The sequence below is a fragment of the Alosa pseudoharengus genome, unplaced genomic scaffold (assembly GCF_046254945.1).
Source record: "Alosa pseudoharengus isolate Yale_2024_CS ecotype anadromous, Long Island Sound unplaced genomic scaffold, YU_APseudo_1.1 YU_APseudo_1.1_scf_7, whole genome shotgun sequence".
In the NCBI taxonomy this organism is placed as follows: domain Eukaryota; kingdom Metazoa; phylum Chordata; class Actinopteri; order Clupeiformes; family Clupeidae; genus Alosa; species Alosa pseudoharengus.
This window is the reverse complement of record NW_027468859.1, coordinates 39,765,119-39,775,512: the sequence shown is the minus strand read 5'-3', so window position 1 is coordinate 39,775,512 and position 10,394 is coordinate 39,765,119. Positions and strand designations below refer to the sequence as shown.

General features: G+C 46.5%; 2 protein-coding genes across 2 annotated transcripts in view; both read right to left on the bottom strand.

Moving 5' to 3' along the window:
- Positions 1-7: 7 nt before the first annotated feature.
- Positions 8-1,152, bottom strand: lyrm2 (LYR motif containing 2). Its single transcript, XM_076272137.1, has 3 exons — positions 1,026-1,152; positions 605-745; positions 8-524 (listed from the first exon to the last, which is right to left on the bottom strand). Exons 1-3 carry the CDS (start codon positions 1,068-1,070, stop codon positions 444-446), a joined length of 267 nt encoding a protein of 88 aa, XP_076128252.1. The 5' UTR covers positions 1,071-1,152; the 3' UTR covers positions 8-443.
- A 90-nt stretch (positions 1,153-1,242) lies between these two features.
- mdn1 (midasin AAA ATPase 1) overlaps positions 1,243-10,394 on the bottom strand; it is a 43,479-nt gene continuing 34,327 nt past the window's right edge. Inside the window, exons 81-100 of the mRNA XM_076273052.1 lie at positions 9,998-10,176; positions 9,730-9,891; positions 9,208-9,484; positions 8,926-9,113; positions 8,691-8,822; positions 8,437-8,578; positions 8,031-8,338; positions 7,692-7,853; positions 7,416-7,517; positions 7,002-7,200; positions 6,195-6,359; positions 5,933-6,093; positions 5,629-5,718; positions 5,286-5,401; positions 4,356-4,530; positions 4,177-4,250; positions 3,717-3,831; positions 3,539-3,605; positions 2,829-2,971; positions 1,243-2,594 (exon numbers count right to left, since the gene is read on the bottom strand). Of these exons, the coding sequence (XP_076129167.1) occupies positions 2,409-2,594; positions 2,829-2,971; positions 3,539-3,605; positions 3,717-3,831; positions 4,177-4,250; positions 4,356-4,530; positions 5,286-5,401; positions 5,629-5,718; positions 5,933-6,093; positions 6,195-6,359; positions 7,002-7,200; positions 7,416-7,517; positions 7,692-7,853; positions 8,031-8,338; positions 8,437-8,578; positions 8,691-8,822; positions 8,926-9,113; positions 9,208-9,484; positions 9,730-9,891; positions 9,998-10,176 (3,143 nt within the window). The 3' untranslated portion in view covers positions 1,243-2,408. The remainder of the gene's footprint in view (positions 2,595-2,828; positions 2,972-3,538; positions 3,606-3,716; positions 3,832-4,176; positions 4,251-4,355; positions 4,531-5,285; positions 5,402-5,628; positions 5,719-5,932; positions 6,094-6,194; positions 6,360-7,001; positions 7,201-7,415; positions 7,518-7,691; positions 7,854-8,030; positions 8,339-8,436; positions 8,579-8,690; positions 8,823-8,925; positions 9,114-9,207; positions 9,485-9,729; positions 9,892-9,997; positions 10,177-10,394) is intronic.

Below are 10,394 nucleotides of genomic sequence, written 5' to 3'. Positions count from 1 at the left end.
CTCCATATTAATTTAATTGTAATGTTTATTAACACTGATCATGCTGTAGGTTACGGCAACTTCCAAGCCATAAAATCCAACTAGTCTAATACAACAGAAATGTTCAACTTGAACAGCAAGCAGCAGAGTAGCCTATGAAGCCCCTTGAGGAAAAATTAAACAACCACACATGAGCTATTTGTTTATTTACATTTACTTTACAGTATCACCTGCATCACATGTAAAACATTAAAGACATCGATCAACTGACCTGCATTGCCCTTCATCGCCTTTACACTGGAAGTATAAAAATTATATTGAGGGACACTTGCGCATGAGGCAGAGTGACATCACAGACTCTTAGTCAATGGGATCTGTGTGGCAGCAGGTCAACAGCCCATAGGCAAAACACTAACTTGGTCAGTCCTAGATTTACTGTTCGTACACCTCGGGGTGTTACTGGGCTAACTTTTGGCAAGAGCAAGTGATTTGCGAAGGTCCTCCAGATGCATGTTTGCCTGTGTTATCATCATTCGTATGGCATCCTGTAAAGTTCCAAACATGACACATGACACACTGCTTGGTGACAATTTTATAGATGAATTAATATTCAAGAGATACAAACCTGGTTTGTGGCATTTTTATTTCTTTTGAACTCTTCCCTCGCCCAGTCCCTTAGATACTTGCGGTCTCCCTCGTCTGGTACTTCTCGTATAGTCTTTAACATATTCCTATACAGACCAAGCACTTTCTGTCTCTGCAAGAACTGAGACAATAGAAAAAGCTACATTAACCAGCCAACTACGATTACACGAGCTGCAGACGGTTGCAGAACTGGCAACGAGCAGCAGATAACTACCGAATTTCCAGACGTACAACCTCAATAAAATAACGCTGGCAACTGCTGACATTGCCAGTTCCTTTTAGTCACAAGCAGTGTGCAAGGTGTTATTAGCCGGCTGCTAATGCTAGCTGTGGCAATGTTCCATGCGTAATTTACAGTGTAGCAAAATTGGCGACAATGTATATTCTGTGTAACCGCTCACCTGCTTCAGTGTAAACGCCGCCGGTGGTAACCTTGAGGTGGTCATTTCTTGTTAGTTTGGTTAAAGCATAGACCGTAAAAGGGCTGAAGTCCTGAGTAGCGGCTACCTACACGAGTTCCATAACATTGCTGTCACGTTACTAGAATAGAGCGTGAAGCGCCCTCCTCCGGACCGGAGTGAAATTGTGCATGGTCGAAACAAGGAGTCACAGTCAGACTAATGAAAACACAGGCCCAAAATTTATTGTAACCATTATAATTCTGTAATACTGAACCGAGATGGAAGAGTTTTATGAGTGGAAGGAGAGATGACATGGAAAATAATTTATGTTCAGTTAGCTAGCACTAGCTAATAATACAGATATACCACAGAATTAATAAATCCTTCTACATCGTTACTCTAAGAAAACAAGCAACTCCTAACTCACTTTCATTTGACAAGAGTGACCCTCAATATATTGTATCTAGATATTGTATCTAGACAGGATATGACACAAAATTGACGCTGAATGACAGGTCAGTACCTTACATGTTCTCAGTGTGTTTGGACATACATACATACATACATACATACATACACATATCCATATTACAATTTGTGTGTAAACTTAAATCAAGAAAGAAAGGGACAGAGAGAGAGAGAGAGAGAGAGAGAGCGAGCGAGAGAACTGATATGTTATTATTTAGTGGAGACCCCTTTGGTAATTCAAAATCAGGATGTAATTCCAAAGGTCCAGGCAGATGGGAGATAATCAGGGTGATATTGTTTTTTAAAGAAAAAAAAAACCTTGCTTCATCTGCAGTGTTGAAATTAAAAGCTGATTTTCCTTCAAGGCACATTTTTTTTGGAATAATTGAAGGTATCGAGGACTATGTTGACATGCATTTCTTTTTGACATGATAAGATAAACAATGCTGGCAGTGCCACCCATACTTGATGATCCATGTCCATGTTTGTGTTCACATTTGTGTAGAATGAGGACGTGACAATGGATCTGAAATACTGCAGGGGGAAGAGGTATTTCAGCCTGTCCGTACAGTCACATCGAAGTGTTTTACAATGAAGGGAGTCACATTTTCATTTGATTTCTGTAAAAAGTCGTGCAAGGTTGAGCAATGATTTTCACAAACATAAACAAACAAACAAACAAAGATCTCGGCTCTCCTGAGTCCATCTCTCCTCATGGCAAGGATGAGAAGAGCGAACATTGCTATCAAACAACTAGCTATCAAAATAAGAGTAAAATTCAGAAAGAAAAGGCACATGTACAGCAGCAGGTCTGTGTGAGTTCTTCGTTTCTGTGTTCGGGAGGCTGGTAGCAGCAGTGTGGCTTTGTGCAGTTTGTATGTGGCCCCTGCAATATCAAAATGGCTTCCCTGCGACCTACTGGTCAGTTGCCGTAACAAGTTCAAACCACTGCCTGAGTGCATCGCTCAGCGTCTCTGGCAAGGCGTTCACATCACGCAGGATGACATAGAAAGGGAAGGGGAACTCCTCCATGTAGGAGCGGATCTCTGGCATCTCTCCCGGGCCCTTGAAGATGGGGACTTTGATGTCCAAAATGGAATCCTTTGGGAATACCAGTACAGCACACAAAAAGATTTGCTATGAGACAGTAGGCTTAAAGTGAAATTGACAAAAACTTCAAACAACAGATGGAGAGAGTGATAAGAGAGAACATTGAGTACTGTTATCTAAAAAGGGACTAAAGGAGCTGTTCAGCTCAGCTCTATTCTGGTCAATGTAATTAGCAGGACTTTGTGTTGAGAGACTTGACTGAATAAAAGCAAAGGTCTTGCTTACCCTTGAGTTGGGGTTGTCCAGCACCACAAATATGACAAAGATATTGGCACTGCGAGCAGCTTGCACCGCCGCAATCACCTTCTCCTTCCCCTCTAGAAAGAGCCCTCTACCGTCTGACACAATCAGCAGGAGCTGGGCTGTTTCTGCGCGCACGCGCACACACACACACACACACACACACACACACACACACACACACACACACACACACACACACACACACACACACACACACACACACACACACACACACACACACACACACACACACACGCACACACACACACACACACACACACACACACACACACACACACACACACACACACACACACACACACACACACACACACAAAGAGTGTACTCAGTACGTGTTGGCCCACAGCACATCACAGAGTCTAGTTACAGACCTCTGAAGCTGACTGAACAGATGAAGAATCTGATAGCAGCATCTGTGCTACCATCAAACAAAAGGTAAAGGCTCTGTTTCCCTCTGGTGCCCAAGTCAGAACTATTCACTACCTCAGAGAAGAAGGGAACTGTGTTTCCTTAGCTGTACCCACTGGCACTCTGAGGCCATGTTTGTTAGATTTCAGATATGCCCACAGCCGACCCTTTTTGACCTCAGCAGCACAGTGACAACAGAGCAAGCTTTACAGTAGGGTTCAAGCAGTGAGTCCGCCAGCCACGAGAGAATGAATTTACCGTACCTGTGCTTGTGAAGCCCAGGGGCTGTCGTTTTGCTGCCACAAACATATTGGCTGAAGTCTCCAAAAACTACAACAAAAAGCAATAATTCTGGTTGACTTGTGACTCTTTCCAGTATGTAAGTATGAGTATTGCAAATAGAAACAAGTATGTGGATGGTAAAATGACTGAGTAAGTCACCTGTGCTATCCTGGTCTTCTTCTGCTGAAACTGACAGAGTCGCAGTATTCTGGCCCCTGACTGGTCATTAAACTGTTGGCCAAAAGGATGCAGCAGTTGTACCGTCTCCCCAAAGCTAGAAGATGGAAGAAAGTGACATTATTAGCACCTTTGCACTCCAAAGGGACTGGCTTCCCCTCTATGTTTGGCTGTTTATGTAGTAGGGAAGAGATGTACAGGTGTACAGTAGTAAAGTAGAGTTGTAAAGCCTGTGATCAAGGTCATATGGGGCACACAGTTCTAGTTTACAGTTCTAGTCTTTCAACGACAGTTGCATCTAGAAAAAGCTAAAGGAAAAATTTTGAAGTGAAGTGACTCAGATGACTTCCAAAGCATGGTATATTGAACCTGTATCCACAAATATGAATATCCACATGAAATAAAATATCCACAAATATGAAAGCTGGATTTCATGACACACCTGCAGACAGACACCTGTCCAGCCTCCAGCAGTGTAAGAGCGTTCACAATCACTGAGAGGGACTCAAACGCCAGCTGAAGTACACAGGAGGCACAAAAGAGACCGTTGTGAGAATTCAGAAACAATGAGTTCACCTCAAAAAGCATTCCTATGACTTGGGGTGGCACAGCACGTAATACCTGTTTGGAGTGGTTATCAATCATGCTGGAGGAGTCATCCACAGCCAGACAGATCTGATACTCTCTCTTGCTGGGTTTGGTCCTTCGCAACCAGATTTTATCTTTGCGGAACTGGCTGGCAATGTAGGGTATGACCTTACGCATGTTCAGCCTTTTCCCAGTGCGAAAGTCTCCCCTATGACAACAGTGAAATAGCAGTGATGTTGAGAACATGAAAGACATAACATTATGAAAAAACACCGCACCCACAGTACCCACGAGTGATGGCAGAGTTCAATAAATATCAGACTGAGTATTAGAGTATTTCAGCGGCATCCCAGGTCCTGTAATACACTCAGTCAGCTACTTCCATCATGGAAGGGAGGGAAACTGTTCTTGTGTTTTACAACTCAGTACGTTATCTCTTAAAAACACATGCTTTTGGATCCTTTTTGCACTTGTGTGAAAATAGTTAATATAAAATGATCACAGATATGCAAGCTATACAATAAAATCACAGATACTGTACTGAGTTAATATACAGTAAAGCTTTAAAGACCTCAAATGACTGACAAGATTAAGGTCACATTGCACATAGCTTATGAATAGTTGCTGGCTAGTATTCCTACACTCCAGACAAACTCTGGACAACAGAGGTCCAGTTAAGTATTTTCCAAAGGTCACTTTATCTGCCAGAGTTCTCCTTTTCACTGGCCATTACCTGCATCATTAGGGTTCAGATTGTATTAAGATGGTTAGAAACAAGTCTCTGATTCAGAGTGAAGGAAACGTTGATCTTGTGAATGATCATGACACAACACACTAAACTACAATCGTGAAACCTTAACCTTTAGTGCCTCTGTGCGAGCCATTCACTGACTCCTGCGGAGTTGTCTTAAATGTGTCTGTCTATGTGCCAGAGGGTCAGTGGGGGTCAGTGGAGGCACTCACTTCAGCTTGGCCGCCTGTGTGGGCTCCAGGATGAGTCGGAGCTGCTCGCACAGCTGCTGGGACAGGCCACCGGTCAGGCCCTGGTACTGGTGCCACATGGCGGCAGCCATGCTCTCCTGCAACACAGACATGCCCACATGCCCATCAACACAGACACCCAGCCACCAACCGCTCACAGTCAGGAAGCTGATTACATAAGCAGATCGAGTGATGACCACTGAGCCTAAGGCCTATTGGTGCATCTGAGGGCTTCCAAAGATGGATCGGTGGACTGCTGTGCGGGAAGTGTGTGCAGTAGTTCTGCCTCCATCCTGAGTGCAGACAGTGTGTGTGAGTGCAGTACCTCCTCCGGGGCTCCAGGGGGCTGCTTCTGCCACGCCTCCAGCTGCTGCTCCATCTCCCGCCTCAACTCCTCCGGGTCCCTCAACTGAAGCTGACACACACACACACACACACACACACACACACACACACACACACACACACACACACACACACACACACACACACACACACACACACACACACACACACACACACACACACACAGATGTCACTTTACCTTTTTGTCTAGCACACACATTACATAAAGATCACATACTGCACAATATCGGTATTCTAGGCTGCTGTGGGGCAAGTGAGCATACCTGCAGTGTGTCTGCTAGGAGTTCAGGGACCGTGTGGATAGTGGACTCCGTGCTCCTCTCGGGACGCTCTTCATCACTTCCCCTCCTGCCCTGTGGCCTGTTCTCCTCCTCTTCCTCCTCCTCTCCCAGCCTCTGGGCTTCCAGCTCGCCACTGTCCAAACCTGTCAAAGTGAAGACACAGGTCACACTGCTGCACACTCGGACCGAGTTGTAGTCGTGATATGTGTCCACATGTGGGCAAGCTGAGGATGTCCAGCAGTACCTTTCCGCCTAGCTTTAGCTGACTCCAGCTGTTCAGGTTTCAGATCCTCGGCCTTCACTTTCTGGAAGTCTTCCTCCTGCTCCTCTGTATCCATGGCGATGTCCTCCTCTTCATCAGGCTTGGGCTGGGTACCAGCTGGCTTCTGCTGGTCAGCACTAGCCACATCTGCAGTCGGACACACAGAGGACAAACATGGGTGCCAAGATCATTTCAATCAAACTCATCTATATCCTGTTAGGACAAAAGGAACTCACTCAATAGGGCTGCTCGATTTGGGGAAAATATTGAATTGCTATTTTTCTGACAGATATTGCCATTGCAATATGATTTTTTAATGTCAATGAATTGATCCAGTTCAATATTCCAAATGTCTCTTTCATTTGTGCCACACCTTTTTGGTGAGCACGCCCAGTGCACAAGAAGCACAGCACCCCCAACTGACCAATCAGAATTTCTGTGCCCCTTACGCACTATGCACACCCACCAACCAGAAGTGGCACAGTCAAGGAGGATGACATGAATATAAGTCAGAAATGTGACAAAAGTAACTGCACGATTATAAGTAGGTTTTGTGATTAGGTAACTGTGTTGGTTCATATTGCGAATGCGATAACTGTGCAGCCCCATCACTCAAGACATCATTTTCTAACCAAAGCACAGAACAAAACTGAAAATCAAACATCCCTAGTTGAAGAAAAGGACATCCCAGGGTAGTCTACGGTCTGCACAGCAGCTGATGGGCATGCCTTGGTCTGATTACTGGGGGAGGTGTGAGAGGAGAGGAAGTTCTCATCTTCTGGCTCTTACCGTAGGTCTGTGCGTCGTAGTCCTGTTCTCCCTGCTTGATGTGCTCATAGAGATCAGATTCCTGCTGGTTGTTGGGATTGCTGCCGTCCTGCATGCGCTCGTCTCGGTTGTCCACGGTCCGCAGACGTTTGTTGATGCGTTCGTTATAATCCCCCATTGAGCGCTCATTGTCTGCTTGCCCAGGCTTCCGTTTAAAACTCTGACAAATCATGAGGAAATGTTACAGAGTGAGGAAATGTGCTTCGATGTGGATGGATGTGAATTCTTTCATAAAACTACTTTAAACAGGACCAACTTAAGCAAACTTGACCTCAATTTACAAAGCACTGTGTATGCAGCAAGAGGCGGTAAATATAGAGTCTAATGGACATGAATTGACATGGACCTTAATTCGCAGCTGACTGGAAGGCTCACCTGTGTCTTTTTCTGGCTTTGTTTGAGAGCAGAGACTTGAGCCATCAGCTTGGAGTCGTGTCCCTCAGACTGACTGGCATCTGCTGCCCCACTCCCATGCTCCTGTGACAAACACAGATGTGAGGCTAGATCTACCCACACACGGGTCTCTCTCACACACACACACACACACACACACACACACACACACACACACACACACACACACACACACACACACACACACACACACACACACACACACACACACAGAGGCTAAGACACTCATATACACACCTCTTTGGCTTGGTCTCTCTCAGATGCGGCTCCTGCCAGCTCCACAGCGGTCTCGCTCTGGACGTTCTCGTCTCCGGTCTGGCCATCAGTGTCATGTTCTCTCCTCTTGCTCTCCTCTGGTTTATTCTCATCCTCTTCAGCACCATCCTCCTCCTCTTCCTCCTTCACATAAACAAATACATGTCAATTTGTTTACTAACCCACCTCCTACTTACCTCCCCATCTTAATATGTATGGCTGTGATGTTTGATGTGCAATTATGTACATAGCTCTTCTGAAATCAAATCAAAACCGTCTGAGATGAAAACTTCTTTTACACTGAGGAAAGATGGAGCCAACCTTAGGATTGGGGCCAGATGGAATAGCCTGCTCCTTCTCCTTTCTTGCTTCTGGACCTTGGTCTTTCTCCTCCTCAGGCCCTTCGTCCTCAGCGTTCTCATCGGGCATGGGGTCGTTCTCCTCCTCCTTAATCTTCTCCTCCCCATCAGCGGAGCTCTCGTCAGCACCCTCTTCCTCCCCTTGGCCCTCCTGCTGCTCCTCTGCCACCTGCTCCCCCTCCTCCCCACCCTCCTCATCTCCCTCTTTCTCCGCCCCCTCCTTTTCCTCCAGGTCCATGGGCTTGTCCTCAATATCAAAGGGATTCTCCTCTGATGGGACACAAGATCATGGATTTCAGTACATACTGCTTCAGATGTTGAGATGGATTAGAAGAGCTCACACACTGTGGTGGTGAGGCGTCGCTTACCGTCTCCCTCTCCACTGTCGTCCTCTCCACCTTGATCTTCTTCGTCCAGCTTCAGCTCCTCAGGCAGCTCCATGGCCTCTGGGTCTGCATTTTTATTCTGCTTGCCATGATATGGGTCCACTTCATTTTCATCAAATTCCCGCTGAACACAAACGGAAAAAGAAGACACACCATTAGTAATTTAATATCTCACAAGGACCAACAAATTCATTTGGATTGGATGGAAGGGAAATGACTTAAGCAAATGAGCTAACCTCATCCATTTGCTCATGGATCTTCTCCTTCCCTTCCTCCTCATCTGGGACCTGTTCTGGGTCCTGCTTCTTGTCTTTATTGCCATCACTTGCACCCTGGTTGTCATCCTTTGCAACCAGCTCTGACTCCCCCTGTAGATGAATTCACAAACAGAGTTTAAGTGCCCTTGTCAAATGAACAAAGATTCAAAAGCCTTGACTGGACAACATGCTATAGTTCCAGCTGAAAACATACCTGATCCATTCCTGGACCTGACTCTTCCTCTCGGTCGCTGCCCTCTTGGTCGTCATCATCATCATCGTCATCATCATCCTCCCCCCACATCCTCTCATCCAGAGTGTCTGTTTTACCCTCACCCAGGTCGCCCATCTTCTTATCCAACTCCTCCTCTTCCTCATTGTCCGACTCCTCTTCATCTTCCCCTGTACACAAAAGAGAAATACCCCAAATTGGTCAAGAACAGGAAACCCACCACTGATTCTTGACCGGTTACCCTGCAAACACGCTTCTTCTTACCTGGTTCCCTGTCCTCGCCGTCATGCATCTTTCCATCAAAGTCCTCGGACATCTCGATGGCGTTGTCCTCCTCCTTGATGTTTCCTTTCTGCTCCTCCTCCTCCTTCTTCTCCTGACCTTGCTGGAAGGTGTCCTCCACCTGCTCCTCGTTCTCGATCTTGTCGCTGACGTCCTTCACGCCCTGGCCCTCGCCAATACCGCCTCCCTCGTAGTCGTGGAACTCCGTAGCGCCCTCGCCGTCCCCACCGTCCATCAGCTCCTGAGGCAGACAGAAGCCCTGCAGCAGCACAAGCACAACCATGGTCAAAACACAGCATTAGGCTACACACATACACATACAGACACACACACACACACCTACAGACACACACCTACACCTACAGACACATACACACACACCTACAGACACACACACAGACACCTACACACACACACACACACACACACACACACACAGTTGGCTGGCAGTTACAGGTATTTCCATGCCATACCGCATAAACACGGCTGGATTTGGCGCTGTACCTTTTGAGCGAGCTCAGTGAAGATGCTGGCCAGCACGGAGAGGAGCTTCCCTGTGCTTCTGTGGGTCCCCAGACACACCGCCAGGTAGAAGCGCACCAGCTCAGAGTACACGCCCAGCATGGGCTCCAGGCGTACCAGCAACCTGCAGGCTTCACTCAGCTCCTGTGGACGCACGCACACACACACACAGATTGTTTTGGGTTACTGATGATTGACTGGTATGGGTGTTAAATAAGGATTATACAGAAAAATCGCCTGAATTGTGTACCTGTAGTTTCTGAGGTGGACAGGAGTCTCTGTAAACCCGAATAGTCTCCAGCAGCTGTTCCACCACCGCACTGACCTCTGGCAGCGCCAGGCACAACACCTCTGCACCCAGATCCTCATCCAGCAGTCGGTTCAGGTGCCCTGGCTTAAGCAGGTCCTCAGCCAACTCCTCATCACTCCCTGAGACCAGCACACATCAAAACAACTCCTCAGCACAGAGCCACAATACAACAGTTCCAGGTCAGACCAGGTCAGTTTCCACTTCACACAAACTACTATACGTTTCCACTTCACACAAATGTTACATTCATATTATTGTCTCCTACTAAAAATAACTCAGTTAGAGTTTGTCTATAAACCCTGGCAGGGAAGCTCTTTGAGTCCAGGTTAGTTAACTC

Coding starts and splice junctions, on each gene's coding strand:
- lyrm2 (XM_076272137.1), bottom strand. CDS start 1,070: ATGACCACCTCAAGGTTACCACCGGCGGCGTTTACACTGAAGCAG. Junction 746..1,025: donor CGGCGTTTACACTGAAGCAG/GTGAGCGGTTAC, acceptor CTATTGTCTCAG/TTCTTGCAGAGACAGAAAGT. Junction 525..604: donor ATAAAAATGCCACAAACCAG/GTTTGTATCTCT, acceptor GGAACTTTACAG/GATGCCATACGAATGATGAT.